This window comes from Erigeron canadensis, chromosome 5 (genome assembly GCF_010389155.1).
Source record: "Erigeron canadensis isolate Cc75 chromosome 5, C_canadensis_v1, whole genome shotgun sequence".
Taxonomy (NCBI): Eukaryota; Viridiplantae; Streptophyta; class Magnoliopsida; order Asterales; family Asteraceae; genus Erigeron; species Erigeron canadensis.
Window position 1 is genome coordinate 23,077,278 of NC_057765.1, and position 23,168 is coordinate 23,100,445.

General features: G+C 33.3%; 2 protein-coding genes and 1 long non-coding RNA gene across 3 annotated transcripts; 2 read left to right on the forward strand and 1 right to left on the reverse strand.

The window, feature by feature from the left end:
* The first annotated feature begins 3,913 nt into the window (after positions 1 to 3,913).
* Positions 3,914 to 9,149, forward strand: LOC122601923 (pinin). Its single transcript, XM_043774655.1, has 10 exons — positions 3,914 to 4,089; positions 4,173 to 4,283; positions 4,393 to 4,455; positions 4,551 to 4,700; positions 4,785 to 4,898; positions 6,489 to 6,560; positions 6,634 to 6,717; positions 7,203 to 7,303; positions 7,597 to 7,681; positions 8,568 to 9,149. Exons 1-10 carry the CDS (start codon positions 4,012 to 4,014, stop codon positions 8,949 to 8,951), a joined length of 1,242 nt encoding a protein of 413 aa, XP_043630590.1. The 5' UTR covers positions 3,914 to 4,011; the 3' UTR covers positions 8,952 to 9,149.
* A 1,081-nt stretch (positions 9,150 to 10,230) lies between these two features.
* LOC122598965 lies at positions 10,231 to 10,936 on the reverse strand. Its single transcript, XR_006323807.1, has 3 exons — positions 10,870 to 10,936; positions 10,647 to 10,786; positions 10,231 to 10,567 (listed from the first exon to the last, which is right to left on the reverse strand). It is a non-coding gene; the product is annotated as an uncharacterized LOC122598965 (long non-coding RNA).
* Positions 10,937 to 19,277: 8,341 nt separating this feature from the next.
* On the forward strand, positions 19,278 to 21,648 carry LOC122601360. Its single transcript, XM_043774125.1, has 2 exons — positions 19,278 to 19,832; positions 21,562 to 21,648. The coding sequence occupies exons 1-2, from the start codon at positions 19,278 to 19,280 to the stop codon at positions 21,646 to 21,648; spliced, it is 642 nt and encodes a 213-aa protein (XP_043630060.1).
* The last annotated feature ends 1,520 nt before the right edge of the window (positions 21,649 to 23,168 follow it).

Sequence of the window (23,168 nt, forward strand, 5' to 3'; positions counted from 1 at the left end):
TTCTAACTACACTATCATTTTCCATTCTTTAAACACATTATGCACAAAATACAAACCCCACAACAAACACATCTAATAAAATATATTACCATATAAAACTGTGAAAGGAACTTAGTCATGACATTACATCTATCAGAACTCCATGTAAAAAGCTATGTTAATTTGACACGCAAACATGCATGGACAAAGATAAACTTTTAATCTGGTAATCCTCATTACTCAAACCGACCAATGCTACCATGCCTTTTCAGTATAAGCAAACAATAAACCTTTGAATGCATTATAGGAATACTATTAAATATCATCAAATAGGTGGTTGGCAAAGTAAAGGTTTCATATTATAAATAACTAGAAAATTTTGGACCCCGCGTTGCGGGGTCTCAATTCCTTTGTTGAAACGGTACGTTATTTTAGTATATATGCCGTGAATTTTTAACATCTTAATTAGAAATAATTTTGTCATTAATATGTTTGTTTAAAAGTATGCAAGAAACCAAAACGTAACCCGTAGTAGAAACCTGAACGGGATGTGATATGACAAAAATATCAATATATTAATTCAGATATCAAGTGGATGCGATATTGCAAAATGCAAGTAGTGGTACGGGGTGTATCACAATAAGGTTGAATGACAAATAAAAAGTGTGAAAAAAACAACAGAAGTAACCCGTAATAAAAAATTCGAAAAGGAAAAACAAAACTAAAAAAGAAAAAGACGTGACAAAAATCCGAACAGGATGCAATGTCACTTTATAACCGATGCCACGTGTCAAGTTTTAATAAGCATGGTTACTATTGATAACCATGCCAAAAAAAAACGAAAGAAAAAACTCCAAATGGGATTCGTAATGTCAGAATCTAAATAGTGATGCAGGATATATGATGAACCAATAATAGAGATCATATAAGAAAAAAAAGGTATAAAAAAACCAAGATAAACCGAAAGATAAATAACCTTAAAGAAAATAGAAATAACAAAGGAAAAATCAAATGTTGAGTAAAACTTTCCAATATATTATTTGGGAACACAAAAGCCAAAAAACTATGATGAACACCAAGAAAAAACCCCAAACGGATCCAAAATGGCAAAATCTAAATAGTGATGTGGGGTATACGATGAACCAATAGAAAGAAAACACAAAAGCAAAAAAACTATGTAATAAACCAACAACAACCGAAAGAAATATAACCTTAACGGGATCCGATATGGCAAAATCCAAAAAAACGCGGGGTATAGGTGGACCAATAGAAAGAAAACACAAAAGCAAAAAAAACTATGTAGGAAACCAAGAAAAACCAAAAAAAAAAATAACCTTTACGGAATCCGATATGGCAAAATCTGGGAAAAAACGCAGGGTACAGGTGGACCAATAAAACAGCGCCATGTGGCACTGTTCATAAAGTTGAGCAAATAACCTTAACAGGATCCGATATGGCAAAATCCGAAAATAACGCGGGGTATAGGTGGACCAATAGAAAGAAAACACAAAAGCAAAAAAAACTATATAGGAAACCAAGAAAAACAGAAAAAAAAATAACCTTAACGGAATCTGATATGGCAAAATCTGGGGAAAAACGCAGGGTACAGGTGGACCAATGAAACAACGCCACGTGGCACGTGACAATGTTCATAAAGTTGAGCCTTAATGATATTGTAATGTAATGTAATACATAAAAAAAAATCTTTGATTTTTTGGCAAGATAAACTTTGAAAGCAATTTTTGAACAATGATATCTTGGCCATTTTCAATATCGGAATACTCTTAAATTTGTAGGCACTAAAAATTTAAAAAAAATTCACGATGTCCTAAAAAAAACCAGTTTCTTTAGATCACTTGTTAATTGACTTGTCGATTGATAATAGTTAAAATTTGCAGGCAAAAGAAAGTTATAAAAAGAATTGAATTATTTTTTCTTAATAAAAAACCCTAAACACAAACAATCATTGGAAAAAAAACCATATAGATTCATAGATTAAAGCAGTAGTTTATATTTTCTAAAAAAACCCTAAATATAATGCATTAAAGAACTTATAAACAAACCTATATTGAAATTAGATGGATATTTTTTGTCAATTGTTTTATTATTTTTGATTGAAGGCATATGCATGCTATGGATTGGAGGTGCAGAAGGCAAGATGTCGGGTTTTTTTTGTTTTTTGTTTTTTTTTTTAAAGTTGAAGGGGTTTTGGGAAATAGATGGACCAGCTGCCACGTGGCATATCTTTAAAAGGAAGTTAATTTTGGAATCCTGTTTTATCAGAGATAAAGATACGCTATTAAAGAAAAAAAAAACATGCTTCAATCAAGTAAACAACTCGGTGTCCCTAATGACCTTGGTCATCCATTTAGCTTGATTTCATGATCTATCATAATATCTGACCAAGGCATATTTTAACCATAAAAATATAAATAATAAATCTTTGTTCCATCCACTAGTACACCTCACCTTGATAACTGAACCTTCGTTATATCTACCAATACAACTTGATTAAATATCACTGGATAGACTTATAAACATGCTTAAAAAATATAATATAATTTTGATATATAAGAAATTGATGATGAAGTTTAGGAACATGAGTAAAGTTTACATGTAACATTTGACATGTTAGTTACATATGTCATTACTTAATAACAAATTTCGCTTTAATCTAACCATCATAAAAGCACTCAATATAATGTTTGATGGTCGCTCAAAGTTAGTTTAAAGCTCATTGATTAGTCATATGAGGTAATTTTATTTTATCTTCATATATAATTAAACCTCAAACTTTGAAGTTGACTTCGAGTACAACAACTTTGTTAATGCTTTTCAACCAATGGTACTGTCTTTTTGTTATAAAAACCTACGTACGTGAGCTTTCTAAGCGAGGATTTTTTTAAACTGATTTCAGTTAGAGTCAAGTTGAAAAATCCCGACTCTTAAATGAAAGTCAAGAGCCAAGAATCTTGACCCTTGATTTTCATCCAAGAGCCAAGATTTATATTAGGGTAACTTTATGGAATCCCCTCCCGATCTTTTTTCCTTTTATTATGATTCTTTTAAATTTACCAAAAAGTCTTTCATTAAACGACACTAGAAAATATTTGACAAAAGTTTCATAGTTATGTACCTTAGTTATTACTCCCACATCAACTCAACACAAGTTTGTCTTTTTCAATCTACTCTTAAATATCTTTTACCTATATATAAAAAACAATCTACAAATGAACCAACTTAAATTTAGCAAAGTTAATTTGAATTTTAGTTTGACATTAACATGACAACTACAACGGACGAGTAAAATCTTCAAAACCTGATCCTAATACGTTAAAGTGGTGTCGAATTTCAATTGAGACTGGACCTATATATCCACGTTTAGTAGTAGCTAAGATGGATACCAGAAAAATAGCAAAAATATCTAAAAATCTAGATACTATACTGGTCCATTACTTATACCGGTTCATATGGGACCTAGATTGATGCTATTTTTTGGTGATTTTGAGTATCGGTTCATATGGTACCTAGATTAATGCTATGCTGTGGTGATTTTCAAAATGGATACCTGCGGTCGTAGTTTATCAGTTCCACGTTTATCCCTAATTGGACTGTTTAGTTTATTTAAAGATGGAAATGAAAGGAGAAAAGGAATAAAAAGTTATAAAATGCATTCTGAAGATTTTTTTAAGTGTGAAAAGAAAGGAGCGGAGAGGATTAAAGGGATAAGTATAATTGTTTTTTGTTTCAAAAATTTTCTCCTCATTCTTTAAGTAATTAGAATTTTTTTTTTTTTTTATTTTTCCCTATTTCTTTTCTCTCTTAAGTTAACTAAAGTAAAAGAATACTAAAGTAAAAGAATAACATATTGATTATCGAATGACCAAAAAGTAAGTTAAAACATCATACAAGGCCACAAGGGTCAAAACCGTCATCCGCAAACTTATTTCCAATCTGCTAACAAAATCAGGGTTTTGATAAACAAGGAGGGGTTCTTTCTCGAAAAAACAAGATCAGGAAAAGAAGACAGTGATGGGAACCACCGAAATCGAAAAAACCGAACAAGAACTTCGAAAAGAGATCGAAGAGCTTCACCGTCAACAATGGCAGGTATACCCACTTCCCCTTTTTCATCAAATTCTTTTACTTCTTTTTTTGCACACCAACTGTTTGATAAAATGTCTCAACCACAGATTACAGAAAGACTCCGTGACCCTAGAGGTATCCGAAGAGGAGGTGTTGCTGGTTCAGGTGCTCGTAATCAATCGGCTTTGGGTCCACGTCAACGTGGCTTTGTTAGACCTGTAATTTTCTTAATAAAATCTTGAATCTTTTGTAATTTTTGTTATAAAGTTTGAGTCTTTATGAATGTTAAAGTGTTAATTTGTGATGGGGGGTTTTTGTATTGTGTAGGCGGATAGGAACGAAGACGACCAACCAGCGCGGAAAAGGCGGCTTTCGTCTACTGTTGTTAGGGTAAGGAAATTTGGGAAATCACCAAGTAATGGAATAAGTTTTTAAAGATTTTAGATTTGTGAATTTTGGCTGAATTTGTTTTGTGGGCTGTGAAGATTGAAGAAGGGGAGATTATTGAGGATAGCGTGGATGCTTCTAAAGGTGAAGATGGCAATAAAGAAACGAGTTTGGAAGTGGCTGGATTGGGAGGCGACGGTGATATTCAGGATAGTAGAAAGGGGCCGAGTTGGGCTAGAAGGAAGATGGTACATTTTTGAAGTATTTATTTGTTTGTTATGTTGCAATTGTTTGATGTATGCAATGCGAATGATTTGTTGTGATTTGATTAGGATTCTGAAGTTCCTCCGTCGGACAATGTTCCTAGAATATTACCGAAAAATGAAGATCCTAGTCTGGTTAATAGGAATAGAAGAATGCTTGGACAGCTTCTTGGAACTCTGGAGGTATGACTGATCTCACCTTCTTTACTGTTTCATAGAGTTGTTTTTTTTTGGTTTTGAGATTTTTGTATTATGTGACATCTCAATATTGCTTTTAGGTATAAGAATGGTTTACGAGTTAATGCAAGCCTCGAGAAAATGCTCTCAATAAGTCAATAAAAACCATCGTTAGATTACATATTACTAAAGTTATATCAAGGAACCTTCAAACGCGAATTCGGAGTAAATTAGATACAAATAATACATGGTGTAATTAGGACTCGAGATAGGTGGCAGTTGTTCATGTTTGAGTATCACGCTGAAACAGTACAAAAGTTAAAATATAAGAAATTAGTGTATGGTGTCTGCAAAACGGTATCAAACATATTTATGATAACACGATCAGTGGATCACCATATTGAATATAAGTGCTTATGAGAATTTGCATTTCATTGTCAGTTCAATTTCCCCCATTTTTATCTCTATCTCAACATTGTACGGTAACTTGTATATGTTTTTTTACTTTAAACTAAAACCTAGGAGGATTTCACTCTTTGGATTATTCATAGGGACTAGTAGAGAGCCAGATCTTGTTATAAATTGATAAATACCACTACACTTATTGAAGGTATATTCATGCCTGCAAGGTGCTCTTATCCCGCCCTAATTATGATTTCCTGTGAGCGCCTCCTTTAAGATGGATGCTAATTATGTTTTCCTTTATGTTTTGTTAGCCGATTTAAATACTTGTTTGCATGGCTGTTTTCAATTTCAGTGGGCAGGCTGTGTACATTAGAAGAATAGAAGTATCTTGTTTTTATCAATTGCTAATTATCATATATAGTCTTCCTTATCCATTATCGAGGTTTTTTCCCTGTATAAGGAATTCTTGTTCCTAGTATCGTCTTCCTTATTGTTATCAAGGGTGCTCAAATTCGAATGCAAGTGTAACAAATTAATATTTTAGTTTTAAAAGGTACGAGGTGCACGGAGGCGATAGGGACGGGTAGCCTAGGTGAGAGGCAAATGTGTCTGCCTCACATATAGGAGCCACCCTCTATTCAAATCTACTTCTTAGCTATTCAAAGCACATTAAGACTGTATTAAACAATTAAATACCAAATTATAACTTTCCGTACCACACGGACGGAGAGTAGTTTGCATTTGCTGTAGACCATGGAAGAAAATCAGAAAAGATACAGAAGCAAAACAAAAGGTCTGTTTTTGATAGAAAGAAAGTGCCCCCGAGGGTTTAAAACAGAAATGGGCATTAGATTTCTGATGTGGGCTTAAAAAGCAAAACAAAAAAGAACTGGTTTGGCCTCAAAATGTTAAACCTGTACATACAGCGAGAGAAGCCATCGCTCGCGCCTCCACGAATAGCACCCAAAGGCAATGTCCCATCCTCGCATCTTGTAACGACCTCACCTCCATGTATTAGAGGCGTTCCACTGCTCTCGCTTCTCCTTGTCTCCTTTCACCCGGGGGGTGCTTTTTAACACCAAGAATTCAAATCTAAGAAATATTTCTTTTATTTTTCTCAATGAGAATATTTCAAGAGTGACATTATATTAGTGCATGATTATTTTTATGATTTTTCCATTTTATTTTCAGAAATTCAGGAAAGAAGACGTGAAACTCTCTGGCTCAGAGGCTTTTATGAGGAGATCTGATTCTTTGAAAAAAGTAAGTTTCTTTTACGTTTGGTATGTAGCATTCTTTTTCAAGATAGCTATCTAATTATGATATCTTGTGATAGGCTGAGCAAAGAGCGCGTGAAGAAAGTGAGAGACTGAGGCTACAAGAGCGTGAACAAATTGCAGAAAAGAGGAGAAGAGACTTGGTTTGTTTTTCCTTTTACAATTTTCTCTATTTTGCATCTTGAGTGGTGAATTTGTTCTTTTCTCAAGGTTTACCTAACTGTCTGCAATTGGCATAGTGGGTAGGTTAGGTAGGTTGGCAAAGTCAAAATGTATAACTCAAATGCCCAAAACTTTTCCGATTGGGTTGTGGCTTATAAAATTTTCTTCATTGTCTATAAACTTTATTCAAATAATCAGTCTGATAAATGTTATCACCGAAATAGTATTAGTTTTAGCATATCTAATTTTTGAATAATTATAGGGGGTTTATGCAAATCAAATTATCTGTAGGTGACTTCAACATGGTTTCCATCTTAACTGAATTTTAGAATTCTACGTGTTCTATCTGTAGAGGTAGAACAGAACCCAAGTTGACCCATTCCTAAATAAATGGGATGAAATTGGCATGTCTCTAAACACATTGATTTGGCTGCTAAGGATCTTCAGTAACTGGTTACTTTAACAGACGCTTAGAGCACGTGTTGCTGCCAAGGCAGAAGAGAAGAAATTGGAACTGCTGTTTCTTCAGTGGAGTGAGCATCACAAAAAACTTGGCAATTTTTTAAGGTTTATTTTTTTTTGGTTTTATTATTATTACAATACTTGAGTGCCTTTGTGTTTTTAGTTTTTTAGGGTTAAAGATTCTTGATTTGATTTATTATATTGCAGGTTAATTTTAATTTTGGTCCAAAAAGTATCCATATTCACAATTTTATTGAGACAACGATAAGCTTCTTGTCATGTGTTGAAGCTGCTGGATGGCTCGAGGATTCCCGATGTGCTGAGTTTCTAGGTTAAATATATTATTAGTGTGTTATCGTAACAGCTCATTTCATGTTGTTGGATTGTAATTTTTTCAGGACCAAGGCAGAGCCCCCTATATATTACTCATTTGCCAAAGAGCTTGATGAAGATTCAGCCCTACGTGAGGAACGGAAAGAGCAGGTGAGTTTCTGGTTCATTTTATGTGTTTGTTTTTGTGGATAAAATGTCCGGAATGGGATTGAATAATATGCCTGAAAAGTCAGCACATCATTACTGTATCCTTTTAAGAATTAAGATAAAACCCTATATAATTGCACATGCATACAGATATGTATGCCTGCATGTCCAAAATAAGCCGATAAGGAGATATATTTATAACTTGTGAGACGATAAGTAAATAATTTTTATCTCATTCCTCTTCTCTTTCTTTAGCCCCGATGAAAGAAAACATAGGTTTTCATTTAAGTGTTACCTTCTTTTGGAATTCAAATGCTATGAAATTTTCTATATGTCCCTGGAAATAAGATTCAAATTGTGCTTCACCCCTGAAACTCTTACAACTTGATCTGGCTTCTTGCATCACTGATTGGAATTTTATATAGTCTATTGTAGAGCAGGTTGGGTTGGTAATGAGTCAAAATGCATGTTTTCTTGGCATGGGTTGTAATGGTCCCTTTGGCATGACCCAAAACGCTTTTTTAAATACATATCTTTTTGTAAATAGTTAATTTCACATAAGTGTCAAGTATGATTGCAGATCCCTTCGACCCGTTTGACCGGCTCTCCTTTTAGCTATCTTCTGTTATATGTTAGAGATAAAATCTAACTTGAATCAACCATTAAGTAAAAGTGGGCAAAATGCTTACCTATAGTATTTACTATTATAGGTAGATCTATAACCATCATTAATCTGACTTATTCAGTTGGATGCACAACTTGTCTAAAAAGAAAAGAAGGCGAAAAATTCCTGCTTAACTGCAGACGCCCCGTCTTTGAAATAGTAAAAGTCGAGTTTTATTTTAAGTTTGACAGTACTAATATCTTTTATACCGATGCCTTGATCTAGACATTCCAAGAGTGGAAGGCTGCTAGGAGAGAAGAATTGTCTCAATACCAACAACAAATTGGTGAGCAATTTGTTGCCAATGTTGAAAAGGAGCTTGAAAAGTGGCAAAATGGGAGACAAAAAAGAAACGGAAACAACGATATGTTGAACTTACAAGAAACAATGGACAAAGAACTCGAGACTCATAGACTTGAACATGGCCCCAAAACACGCAAGATCCCTGGCGCCGTTAACAACGATGACGAGGATGACGTAGAAGATATCAATGTTGGTGAGGATGACATGATGGATGATGTGCTGGATGTCGATGACAGCAGAAGAGTTGAAGAAACTACAAAGCTTGAAGCAGGTACTCTAAGCCCACCTCCAGTAATGAAAGAATAATTAGTTATTGAATCTGGTTTTGTCTGCCTACTTTAATTCACTTGTTTTTGTTACATTAATGTTACAATTTTGTGCCTGTGAACTTTTTTTTTACTGCAGTTTTGTTGTAAACTTGTAACTGACTTATTTAGTAAAAACATTGGGTAAGTTTAAACATATAAACTAATGAAAATACGGCCTGCAGATCATTTATGTGCATGGTGGTTTGTATGTCTGTCACCTTTACTTTATGTGCTTGAGAAAAGTAGGTCTATCTTTGAATTGGTTGTTTGGTTATGATCTTCGTCAATTATAATTAGAGGAGACCGACAATTCTACTGTCGTATGAATATGGACCAAGCCAGGTTTAGGTAGAATATACAGAACTTGAAATTGCTGGTGGGTCAGTGTAGCCTGATTTGACGTTAACCTACGTTACCCAAATCATCTGAATGTTGTTGGTATCGTGTTTTCGTTGTTAGTCACGCTTGGTATGTTATGGATCAGAATATGGAAATAATGTGAACAGACTTTATTGACTCCCATTAACGAGTGTTTAGGATTAGGAAGAGCAAGGATGAGAAAGAAGCACTAAAAGGTATCATCATCATGGGGTGTTGGAACATTTGGAAAGCAAGGAATGACATTAAGTTCAACAATGGCGTTCTTATTGTAAATGATGTTATACAAGGCATGAAGTCACGTTCTTATTGTAAATGATGTTATACAAGGCATGAAGTCAGTAGGGTATCTTTGGTTCAAGAATAGGTTGAAACATAAGAATATTAGTTGGCAGGATTGGTGTAAATTTAAGTTAGTATAGCATGTTGTAAATATTATAACTTAACACTGCCGGCGCTTTTTATCGGGGTGAGTGTGAATGAAATCTTACTTTTCAAAAAAAAAAAGAAAAGGAAGACTAGTTGGGTTTCTTTTTCTACATCAAAAATGCATTCAACAAACACTAGCTATAGCAAAATCATTAAATATGGAAGTAACGTGTGCTAAATGCACTACGGCTTTAATTAATACAATTAAATAGTCCTAGTAACAAGACGAGGGCTCAAAAACCCATGCTACGCACGTCGAGTTTGAAATATATTGTTTGCATATATTATGTTGTCAGTTTTTTAAATCGTTAATGAAATTTGTTTCATAAAGCTTTATATTTCGACAGCTTAATTATATAATGTAGCTTAAATTAAGAACGAAAACAACTTAATTATATAATGCACATACCGAACAAACAAAGCATTTTTTTTTATCGGTACAAATTGTCATCTAACCATATGTAGCAAGATGTAATACTCGTACAAAGATGTCAAGAACCCAGAAAAAGCATCACGACAAAAGTAAGGCATTTATGCAAAACATAGGAATACCACATAAACCGACAATTTCTCTGTTCCAAAATTTGTTGTTGAAACTTCAAAACTAACTCACATGGAAATTATGGATCATAAAGATACAACCCGCTCCTCACACTCAAGAAATTTCAATTCAGAATCTTAGCCATGTTTTCTTGTTCTCTGTTAACACCCTAGTAGCTATCTCTTTCTCGATCCAGCTACCTCCCTTCTCATCTTTTTAGCTTCAACCTCAATAGCTTTGAGCGTATCTATTTTCTTTGCTAGCATCTAAGACAAATATAATTAGCCAAGTAATAAATAATAGCCTTATTATGAAACAATAGTAATAAAGAACAAAGAACGGAACCTCAATATTCATCCTTGTCTTTTAGGCTTTGATCCTTCTCATGCTTTACTTTCCTAAAAGCAATCAACTGTTTTTGCATTATATCGTACAACCCCGATACCGCATCCTCAGTTTCGGTTCTCAAAAATTCAATGGATTGCCTGAGATTGTAGATAGAATTGTTAGAACCATTAAAATTAAGCTTAGTGCTGTCGAGTGATCTGCTCAAATAAGTTTGATGTACCTTTTGGATGCCTCAACACAGAACTGGAACCTGAAGAAGACATAGATATCATCTAAAATAACAGTGATTTCCTGTGCACAAAATCAATTGGAAGGCAATTTAATAAAGTTGTTGAATCCACATAAGGACTGAATGCATGAAGGGCCATTGCTCATGATTTTTCCATCTGATGAGCTGCTACGATTAATGAGGTTCTTAAATAGTCTTTCAACACTCTAAGTCACAATGGATAATTATCCTATTGATAGAAGAATAGTTATATATTTATTGGACACAAAAGAAAATAGGCAATACATTAAGATTTATATAGAACGTTGCAAACCAGTAATGGCCCGAAGTCAAACATCTCCATAGTATATAGAACGTTCCACCATAATCTTCAGTGAGTCTTATAAATATCTTAAAATATGAAAGATTTAGATTGCTAAGTGCCGGTAAATTTTGACAGTGTGGTACACAATAAACAAGAGGATAAGGGGTCTAGGCAATCTTTTAGCAGTCACTCCAAATGCTTAATGATGCTTAATATCACCTCTACTAATAATTTTGAGCCTCAAGGTTGCATTGCTCGCTTACTAATCAGATGGTGATGAGAAATGACCTACTATAAAATTAAATTTTAATAACAGTAAGATATGAATATGACTAAATGATGTAATACCCAGTAATCATGGATTTCAGATCAAAGTATAAAGCCAATCGTTGTGAGCTATTATAAGGCTTCAACTAACTGTTAGTGATTTCTATTTATATGGATTGGCTACTTGAGTAGTTGATGGCTTAATCTCATTTATGAAATGAAAAATTGTTTTTTTTTTACTTATATGACATTCATATGCAAAAGGAAAAAGAGTATTAGGCTAGAGAATCTATCTACCTGTATAATCAATCATAACGAAGTCGAAGCTAGCAGGAAATAGATTCGTATAACTTCTTTCGCTAAATTTAATTAGATAAGGAAATATGAACTTGGTCAGAACCTATTTGACCCATCACACAACCACCAGCGCGTACCCATTTGACCACCTCTATAAAACCCGGGAAGTGAAATGGAGAATGAAATAACTGACCTTGAATACTCTAAGCTCAAGTTTTGTGATTAAACGACCATTCGTGTAAACTTCTGTGTTTCCATTGTTAGCAACCGGACTAACTTTAGCCATGAAACTCAAAACTGAACTCACAATTCTATCTGGTTTCTTTACCTCATGAAAAATCAAATCAAATTACAACAATTTCTACATGCAAATAAATATGGCAACTTCAACCCCTTGTTAACTTTTATAAATCAAAATAAAACAGGCAAAGTGGCTGAATACCACTTCGGCTTTACAAAGAACGCACAATGTGCAGAAACCAAACACCAAGTACAACCAGCTACCTACATGTATCTAACTCGAGACAATAATATATACTACAATTATCATATTACGAATTAAAGACATAGGTAGCTTCAATTAGTCTATTCATAAAACTAACTTGTTATTATCATCATATAATCTTTGTTTGGCAACTGGCACAGAAACTATTAATAGAAATTTTGAATTTTAAACAGAGACAACTGGACCGGTTTTTAAACCTTACCATATAGAACCCGTTTTGACATAATAACCACCCCCGCTGACCAGCCCTTGCCACCTATACAGGCAAACATAAAGCTAACACGCTAAAGAAACACATATTAATCTTTCCCCAAATCCCCGATTCTTTGTCACTCCAATGCTTTTCTGGTTTCAACTTTCGTGGGGCCAATGGGCAGCCTAAAAGTTCAGTCATTTCCTCAAGTTTAACCAAATATTCATTTACAATTAAGTGTCCAGGTCAAAGCTAATTAGCAGAACATTCTTTTTCAGCTTTCATAATCTGTTTGACTTCCAAAGGACTAAGTAAGCATATAATAATCTAGAACTTTGAATCAAACTCATGCCTGCAAATTTACAATGCACTCCAACAGTAAGCATTCCATAACTCCTCGTATTCACAAAACCAAAGTCATCTCTTTTACATGTGAACAGGGAGGAGCAGCACTCGGGAGTCTTTCGAGTCCCATTTCAGTGATTAGCATTCCAATTAGCAATCAACCTTTATGATACCCAGTTCCTAAACAAAACTTAAAAGCTATATCCAATTCATATAGTATAAAAAACAAACCTTATGCATTAAGCATCAAGTCAATGACTTTCATTGATGGGTTTCAAGTTATCCATTACATTGCATGAGTTTGTAATAATCCATATCTAATCACACACACTCAACAACAATTAGAAATGTGGCTTAAAAATACTTTTTAAGCAGCTAATAAGTTATTTTTACAAAAATACAGTCTTTCACTCGAAGGTGTTCTAGCCCATACCTGAACCAATCAATTTGTAACTTCTAGTCTCGTGCTTTCACTTTTTTTTTTATATTACACATATTGTTTAAAACTATCACATATAAAATCACAATAATATGAGATAAAAAAGTTGGTTAAAGCCAAAAAAAAGGTTCAATTAAGTACACATCCAAATATTACATAATATCCAGAAATAATATTTTCATTTATTTTTTCAATTAACCACTTTTTGTATTCATACCAGAAACAATCAAGTTTCTTTATAGCATTTCATCGAACATCTTGTGTACATGTTAATAGTTTCAATCATATGTGAACAAAATATATGCAAATGATGCAATAAAGAACATTCAACATCTAATTTTGATGGGATTAATAAAGCAAAAGAGAATAAAATACCTTGAGAGATGCAATGGATGGCAAAATTTGGGTCATCGTTGAGATAATGAGTGATCACCAAATCTTTTCTTCTTAAACCTTGCACAAACCATAACCTTCAATCAAAAGTATATAAACAGTGATTAGAAAATATATTCATGATTGACATCTAAAATAAAAGCCTAAAAAAACGAACTTCAAAAGAGTCTACTTTCTAATAGCAATTGAATTTTGGTGATAATAATGTCTAACAATTGAGAAAGAAATCAGGTTAAAAAGTACCTCTTATTAATAAATGTCAGAAGTTAATAACTTAAACCAAAATCTATATAAGTTTCACTTCTAATATGAAAAATATATAAATCCAAATCATTTGCATCACTATTTACCTTAATAAATAGAGTTACATTTTTTTTAATGAAAAATAGGTATAGATATACACCTACCGATATCTCAGTTAATGACCCAAAACACAGCAAATTCACTAAAACCATATAAAACCATATACATATTCAACTCTTATATATGATCATGATCAAACAAAGCAATATAATGAAAAGAAAGCTAAAGACTTTTCACGTATGGAAATTGGTTATTTTTATGAATAGAATGAGAGTCTTTATTGAAATATGAAGCCAAAAGCCTACAATCTAAACAAAGAAATATAATGATAGAAAGGAAGCTCAATGGTTTCGACATCATCAATTATATAACACATTCATTAGATATCAATTGATTAACCTGAAACATTAATACATTAAATATTTCATTCATTCCCACCTGATACATAGCATTAATAGTAATAAACCTTCAAGCAATAATTACAAAACCTCATCAAGTGCATCATTATTACCAAAATTTACTGAACACTTCGAATTACCCAAGCAGCAACACTTCAAATTACCCAAGTAATAAAATCATAATTATCATATTCAATGTGAAGATTAAGAATTGATTGCAAGCTTACAACTTTTATATATATATAAGATATATATGAAATTATTAAAATATGAAAACCAAAAAAAAGGAATTCTTTAACAATTATCCTATCTTACTTTTTTGGATTGTGACAAATCGCAACTTTACATTTTACTTGCTTGTCTCGTGAACATTTAATTTATTTGACATGTTATATTGTTATGTATGTATACCTAGATTATGTTGTGTACATATCAACTCCATAAAACACTGTATATGTATGTGTAATGACGTATTCTTTATTTCTGGATTATTATTTAGTGATTCTAGTCACTCGAACTCTCCTTGTTCAAATATTGTTCTTTTAATTGTCCTAAAACACTCATTTTTTTCATATTCCTAAAAATAGATATATATCATTGCATAGATGATAATGATATGCATCATTTAAGGACGAACAAACCATCTAAACACATTTATTGAATTAGTTACCGCCTCAACTTTGGTTTCATCAAAAAATTCTGGGATAATCTCAAGATGGACTTCCTGAACATTCTGATTGATTTTTACCATACTGGAACCATTAGCAGAGGCTGCAGTTCTTCGCATATAGTCCTCAGTCCCAAAACAGACTCGGTCAGAGGGCTTGGGGACTTTCACCCAATTACCCTTATTGGCTGCATCAAGAAGACCATCTCAAAAACACTTGCAAACCGGCTCAAAAAAATTCTTCCACAGGTAATATCCCCAACTCAATCGGCCTTCCTTGCCGACCGTAATATTCTTGATGGTCCTTTGATATTAAATGAAATCATCTCATGGCTTAAGAAGAACAAACGCGAAGCATTCTGTTTTCAAATCGACTTTGAAAAGGCTTTTGACTTTGTGAATTGGGAATTCTTGTTGGGAATGATGGATCAAATGGGTTTTCCCCAAAGATGGTTAAGCTGGATTAATGGCCTTCTACACTCGACTAGATCAGCCGTACTAGTGAATGGATGTCCTACTGAGGAATTCAACTGTGAAAGAGGCATGCCCCAAGGAGACCCTCTTTCTCCCTTCTTGTTTATTATCGCCATGGAAGCTTTCACCAATATTCTCCATAAAGCTTCAAATTTGGGTCTGATTACGGGTATCCAATTGCCCAATTTCGGCCCAACCCTGACTCATCTTCTCTATGCAGATGACGCTCTTGTCTTTGGTTCATGGTCTGCTAACTGTCTCCGCAACATAAACCGAATTATGTGTATTTTCCATCTGATATCTGGCCTCAAAATAAATATGCATAAGTCCGTTTTCTACGAAATCAATATCTCCCATGACACCATAGTTGCATCGGCCAACATCCTTAACTGCAAGATTGGGAACTTTCCAATTGATTACCTTGGTCTACCAGTGGGTGCTAATATGAACCACATAAAACATTGGCTCCTGTTATTCAAACCTTCGAATCCCGCCTATCACAATGGAAAGCATCAACACTCTCCATTGGTGGTAGACTCACCCTTATCCGTTCTGTGCTTGACAGTCTCCCAACTCATTACTTCTCGTTGTACAAGGCCCCGGTAAGTGTCCTCACAAAACTTAAATCGATTCATAGAACCTTTTTTTGGGGGGGCGGCTCAAACGGGAATAAAAAGATACCGTGGGTAGCTTGGGATAGGGTTATTGCTTCTGTTTCTGAGGGCGGACTTGGGTTGGGTTGTTTACAGTCTAAAAATCTTGCATTACTTGCGAAATGGTGGTGGCGTCTCCATGTGAACCCACATGCTCTTTGGTGCCGAGTCATTAAGTCATTACATCACTCCACCAGAAACTGTTCTCCTCTTCCTTCCAACTCTAACCTTGTGGGTGCGTGAAAAAATATATCAAATCTTAACTCGCACCTACAACCTTTCGATATTGCTCTTGAGAGTTTTTTTGCAGGTAACATCGGGAATGGTGAATCGATCCGCTTCTGGATTGATATATGGCATGGTGATCGTCCATTTTGTATGAAATTTCCAGATTTGTACAAACTCGAGAAATACAAAGGATGTTCCATCAAAGAAAGGTGTACAGGTGAAGGCAGATTCTCACAGTGGACCTGAGAATCGATCAGACCGCCGTCACTCCATTCTGAACTCCAACAACTCCAAGATATGCTTTCCCAAATTTCTCGGATCACTCTCAACAACAATGAAGATACTTGGACATGGAGGAAAGATACTTCTGGTGTTTTTTCGGTTAAATCAATGAAATCACTCTTGCTATCTACCAAGCACGGCCCAAATCTCTGGTCTTTCCCATGGAATAAGTTGGCTCCATTGAAAGCAAACATTCTTGGATGGAGGCTGGAGATGAACCGGATTCCTACGATCGATCAACTACGAAAGAGAAACATCACCACTGCCTCTACTATATGTCCCATGTGCAACCAGGCCGATGAGTCAGCTGACCACCTCTTCCTACATTGCCCTTTTGCAAGCTCGTTGTGGCACTTTATACTCTCATGGTGTAGACTTCCCAGCATCAGACCCACGAACTTCAAGGAATTGTTCGAGACTTCTATGCACCCCATGCTCAATCCAACAAACAAAAAAATCATTAGCATGGTGGTACTTGCATATGTATGGATAATCTGGAAGTGCCGCAACGATTGTGTGTTCTCAGGAAAACAACCTTCAATCCGGTTTGCAACGAAAGAAATAAAATCTACAAGCTTCCTTTGGCTTTCAAATAGGTCTTCAAGCCTCTGTGTTGAATGGAACAAATGGTCTACCTTTTGTATTTAGCTATTACTTAGTGTTTATGCCCGGCGATGTATTTGTAACTCTCTCCTAGCACCTCGCTAGTTTTTCCTAATAAAATTCTTTTGATTGTTCAAAAAAAATATTTAAAGATGGATATTCATATAGTGCAACTATAATTCTCTCGAAATAATTTTTGTAGTTAGAAAACTTGCCAAAAATAAATCTCACTTACAAATTATATGTACATACACCTGCATTTATTTATTAAGAACAATTTTTAGGTTGCAAGGGTTAAATTCAATGTCATCCCCTTGACCATTAAAGTTAATTATGTAAAGGGTTAAAAGCCGTTCAACCTGTTCAGGGGCCTAAACCGAACTATTGTAATGAGGCATCCGAACTGTTAAAACCGCTAATTTTAACACTAGTCTATTATAAGTATATAACTCATTTTTAATTGACTAGCACGTTACCCGCGCAATGCGGCGGTAATCGTGCGGCGACGATGTGGTGGCAGGTGCGACGGTTGGTGACAAATGAGGCGTCGGTTGGTATAAATTATTGATATAAAGGGATAATGGAAATATTTTAAAAGATAAAGGATTGATAGTGTAACGTAATCATTAATGTTAAGAGGTAGTGTAACTGAAAATATTATATATTTTAAGGGTAGTATATTAAAATATTATATGGAAGGACATTTTAGACATTTCCCCCCATGTAACTTTCTACATGGGGGTATTTTCTTTAATAAGTTGTATAGATAATGTTAAGGGGTAGTGTAACTGAAAAATATTATATATTTTAAGAGTTGTAAATTAAAAAATTACATGGAAGGACATTTTGGACATTTTTTCCATGTAACTTTCAATATGGGGATATTTTCTTTAATAAGTAGTATAGATTTAAGGGTAGTAGATTAAAATATTACATGGAAGAACATTTTAGACATTTCCCCATGTAACTTTCAACATGGGGTATCTTTTTTAATAAGTAGTATAGATAAAGTTGTCAATCCATTTAATCTTTTCAATTAGTATGATATTGTTTATCATACATAATTTTAATATTTTTAGCTATGACTTTTTTCTGCAAATAAAACATATGATAAACTTCAGATTATAAACCATTGCAGACAAGATCCCACTCTACATGACATGAGCAATTAATTGAAAGTGGATCACATCTAACTATTACAACCATAATATGTATATTAAAATCAAACAACCATAACATTAAACATTATCAGTATATGGTTATTTAAGATTTCTAAGAATAAACATAAAATTTAGGGTTAAGTATCTGGAAGTGTAAATAACTTTTACATTTTTCCTATTGTGTGAATGTAACTTTTATTTGGTTCATTGTATGTAACTAACCTGCTAAATTTGAACGCTTAATGTAAAATTTTTACGTTGACCAATAAAAAAACTTCTATGTGGCAGCTCATATGGTGTGCCACGTATACACTTTTACATTAATCGTTCAATTTAGCGAGTTAGTTACATACAATGAACCAAATGAAAGTTACATTCACACAATAGAAAAAATGTAAAAGTTACTTACACCACCAGATACTAAACCCTAAAATTTAACATGTTTAAACAAAAAATTTAACACAAACTTTCTCACAACACCCAAAAATTTAACATCCTAAATTTAAGTGTCATAGGTCCACAAGACATTTTCCCAACTAATAAGAAAAATGTAGAATTCGTTCCTTTTTGTGTTGATGTTTCTGAGTTTAGTTTGATGGCAGAGACTTTTATTTTTGAGAAAAAGTCAAGATTTAACTAAAATTAAACTTCAAATAATATAAGTTTATAACATCCGTTCGTTTTAAAAATAAATAAAATAAAGTCAAGATAGCCTTCACTCTCACTCCACTGATCCCCTTTTATAATCTCTAAATAAAAGTCAATTACGAAAATAAAAGATGTACGTTATGGCCTTATGGGCACTTCTTAACTTACACTAACTCAAAAATAACACAACCACGTTTATCTCTATATATATCTCGCCACCATCTTCCACCACAAACCACCATGACATCCAACACTAACACCTACCGTTCATCCTCCGCGGCGTCTCTTAAAGGTTGTTGTTGTTGTATCGTCCTCTTATTTTCGTTCCTCGCCCTCCTCTCACTCGCAATCATTTTAATAATAGTCCTAGCAATAAAACCAAAAAAACCACAATTTGACCTCCAACAAGTAACAGTTCAATATATAAATTTTGTGAGTACACCAACTAACACATTTGATCCTTTGTCAAACACTGAATCAATATCTTTAGTACTACAAATGTTGTTTACCGTGAAAAATGATAATATAGCTGGAATCAAGTATAGAGATTCCAGCTTTACTATCATGTATCGTGGTGTACCATTAGGTAGAGGGGTTGTACCAGGTTTTTATCAAGATGCACATAGTGTAAAACATGTTAAAACGACGATTAATGTGGATCGTGTTAACTTGTTGCAATCCGATGCTGATGATTTGGTTAAAGATGTTTCAGTTAATGATCGAGTTGAGCTTCGAGTTTTGGGTGATGTGAATGCTAAGATCCGGATTATTGGGATTACTTCGCCTAGTGTGCAGGTTAGCTTTGGTTTAGAAAATAACAAATTTTTATTATTATGGTTTAATTTGCTTGCTTGGTTTATGAGTATGTGTTTTAGTCAAACTTTCACATGCATTTTTGTTAATCGATCTACGCGGGTTTTTTGGGGTTTGCATGTGGTTTTGGGTAAATTTGTTCGATCCCTTTTAACGAGATTGGGTGGTGTTGTGAGAGTGATTAACCGTTTAAGTGGCAGTAAAAAGTCTTAGTATTTCTAATTGTGTTACAAAATATTTTTTTATCAATACACAACAAAATATATATTTTGTTACTCTATATATTATCATACGATATACAAATGCATAAAACATGTATTGATATAAATCCTTTTGCATTTGAATATAACTATTTGCTCTTTTGTTCTTCCATTTTTCTGTTTTCAGAAAATAAGAACAGAAAAATCTTCAAGTGATTTTAAGCATTATGATTATTGTATTTTTTGTAATTTTTATTATGTCACTTTATACAAATGAGCAAAAATATTATATCGTACGTTTTGTTAGATACCGGGTCATAAAATAATTTTATGATACAAGTTTTAGAAAACTAAATTTATAAAGTCTAATGGTCAAATGAACACAAAAATTGATTTGTCTGAGAAAAAGTTACATAAAATGTGAGATTATTTATCTTGTTAGGTGTTTTCTTTAGAAATAAACTTGAAGAATTAAATTTTTTTGATATATATGTCGAATGATCTCATACAATTGATCCTTATCAAGTATGAAATGTGAATTCCATTAGTGTATGTAAAATATCAAAAGAGTTTCAAAAACCAAAATTGTCTGGTTGGACTCAATAATTTAAGAGAAACAGTTAGATAATTACTAGTTGTTTGCTATAGTTGAACCGTGTTGACCCGTATGAACCAGTATGGTCAGATCGAAACCGGACTACATTAAACCCGATAGTCAAATACTCAAATGTGTTTTTTAAATATATTTTTTAAATCGCAGTTCTTTAAATCTTTTATAAATATAAATATATATTATATATAAGGTTGTCCGGCATCTAAGCTTAGGTGTGGAACCCCTCACATACAATTTTTTAATATTTCTTGATTAATGAATAAATGTTTGAGCCCCCATTAAATTTTATGAATTAAAAAAACAATATGTGAGTGTTCCACACCTAAGTTTGGGTACCTAACATCCTTATATTCTCATTCCCCTATATATATTTATTTTTTTTAAACGACAAGTGTTATATGTAAATGATTTGAACCCTAACATTGTTTATATATATATATATATATCTAGTAAATATAAATTGTTGTTTAGTTTATAGATTATTGATTTATTAAACTAAAATTTGGTGCTATTTTTAAATGAATGATGCTAAAACTTAATAAATATAATTGTACATTTGTTGTGTTTTTGTTAGAATTGTTTCCGTACTTTTATGATCAATGAATGTCTTTTGGTATCTAGTTACGTACACCTGGTCCAACCAGTAGAAAATTGAAAGGATGGGTGATCAGTGTACGTCCGGTTCAAAACGTTGTTAAAAACTACCGACTTGTGACTTGTGAGTTACACAATTTGTTCCTTCTTGATTTTAATGGTTTCATATATCATTTCTAGTCATTAACTTCACTTCCTTTAACCTTGTATTTGGTTTTTCATTTTGAGGTTTACTATTATTCGTAATTGCATTGATTAACTAACTAAGACTTCTAACCATATATCTACAACTCGACATCTACAGGTATCATTAGATTGTTCGATAGTCATAAGTCCAAGTAAGCAATCTCTCGTTTCGAAGCAATGTGGATTCGATGGGTTGCAAGTTTGAACCCGTGGCTTGAAAGTGTGATCGACATTACACACAAACTCAAACTGATAGTTTTGATGTTTTGAGCCAGCAATGATCTTCTTTTAATCTCTTAAATTACTAGAGAAAAAGGAAAAAAGAGCAACATATTCTAGGAGCTATTCTCTTTTTGTTTCAATCTTTTTGGTTTTCTGTTTGTTCTAAAAGTTGTAAAAAGGCTGGGTTTTTTCTTCCCTCGATTGCTTATTGAAATGCAAAAATATCAAGAGAATATTGATATAAATTATGTTCTCCATGGTCTTTTTATCTACTATTTAGTATTTAATTTGAGTTAGAAGAATCAAAGAAGAAAGAGGACTTGAATAGGTTTACAAGGGATAGTGCAATTCGTGACCATAATAAAAGACTTGCAAAGATCGTTTACTTGATAAGAAACATAACTTTAAAGAGTCCATGGTGTCCAAAGAAATTCGGTCCAAGTGGTTGACCGGTTCCGGTTGTACTAAAATAAGGAGGTCCTGAGTTTGGTACAAATTATATTGGGTTTCTCATGTTGGACCGAAAGGTTTTCTCTAATCTATGGTGGGTTTCATTCTATTGGTGTGAGAATGATCGGTGAGTCAATGGGTGATCAGTATTCCGAATCTCTTTAAAAAACAAAGAAAAGAAGAAAAAAGCTCATTGGTCAAAAAATGTCTAATACACCAAGTTCACATTTCCAATAGTCACCATTTCAGTACACTTGTCTTTACCGGTATAAAAAAAAAGTAAGATAATGCTTAGCAACTATATATACATACATATACATCTACCAATATACAAAAACACTAAAACAAGATTGAAGGATTCTTTCTATGACATGTGACGTAATACTTGCTCGACATATGTCATTTAGTTTATAAATTAAAATTTAATTAATTTTTAAATATGTGATAATAATCCTTATCTAATACGAATATAACTATAATATAACATTTAAAATAATATTCTATCTAAATTAAGAATCCTATTCAAACTATGTTTCTAATTTATATCATAAAACTCATTATTACTAATAGATTTATACACAAAAACAGTCCCTAATATCACGTATATTCACCATTTCAATTTTAATGTGTTTTTATGTATGAGTTAAATTATTAGGCATATATTAGCTTTTCGAACAAAATACAATTAAAGGTTTTCAATTATATATTCAAAATTCACAAACCAAAATCATCATAAATATTAAGTGACAGATTTGTATAATTATAATCAATCCGTACATCGTACGGGCATTAAAACTAGTATACGTAATATATGTACAAATAATTTCAAGTTGTCCCAAGACCCCAACCAGCAAAGATTATAAGGGTGGGGGGAGTGCTTCACCACCCCTCCCCGCCCCTCCCCGGTTTTTCACTTCCTCCCCGTCCACTCCCTAAATGCACGGAGTACTTCACCGCCTCTCCCCGCCCCTTCCCACCCTTTTTTTTTATATTTTTTTAATTACTTAATTAAAAATTAGTACAAAATACTTAAATATCTCAGTAAAATAGTTT

What these genes read in the sequence shown, in the direction of transcription:
- LOC122601923 (XM_043774655.1), top strand. Translation starts at nt 4,012, where the DNA reads ATGGGAACCACCGAAATCGAAAAAACCGAACAAGAACTTCGAAAAGAG. An exon ending in TTTCGTCTACTGTTGTTAGG is followed by an intron (nt 4,456 to 4,550) that starts GTAAGGAAATTT and finishes TGGGCTGTGAAG; the next exon opens with ATTGAAGAAGGGGAGATTAT. An exon ending in AAAAGAGGAGAAGAGACTTG is followed by an intron (nt 6,718 to 7,202) that starts GTTTGTTTTTCC and finishes TTACTTTAACAG; the next exon opens with ACGCTTAGAGCACGTGTTGC.
- LOC122601360 (XM_043774125.1), top strand. Translation starts at nt 19,278, where the DNA reads ATGACATCCAACACTAACACCTACCGTTCATCCTCCGCGGCGTCTCTT. An exon ending in TTACTTCGCCTAGTGTGCAG is followed by an intron (nt 19,833 to 21,561) that starts GTTAGCTTTGGT and finishes CGACATCTACAG; the next exon opens with GTATCATTAGATTGTTCGAT.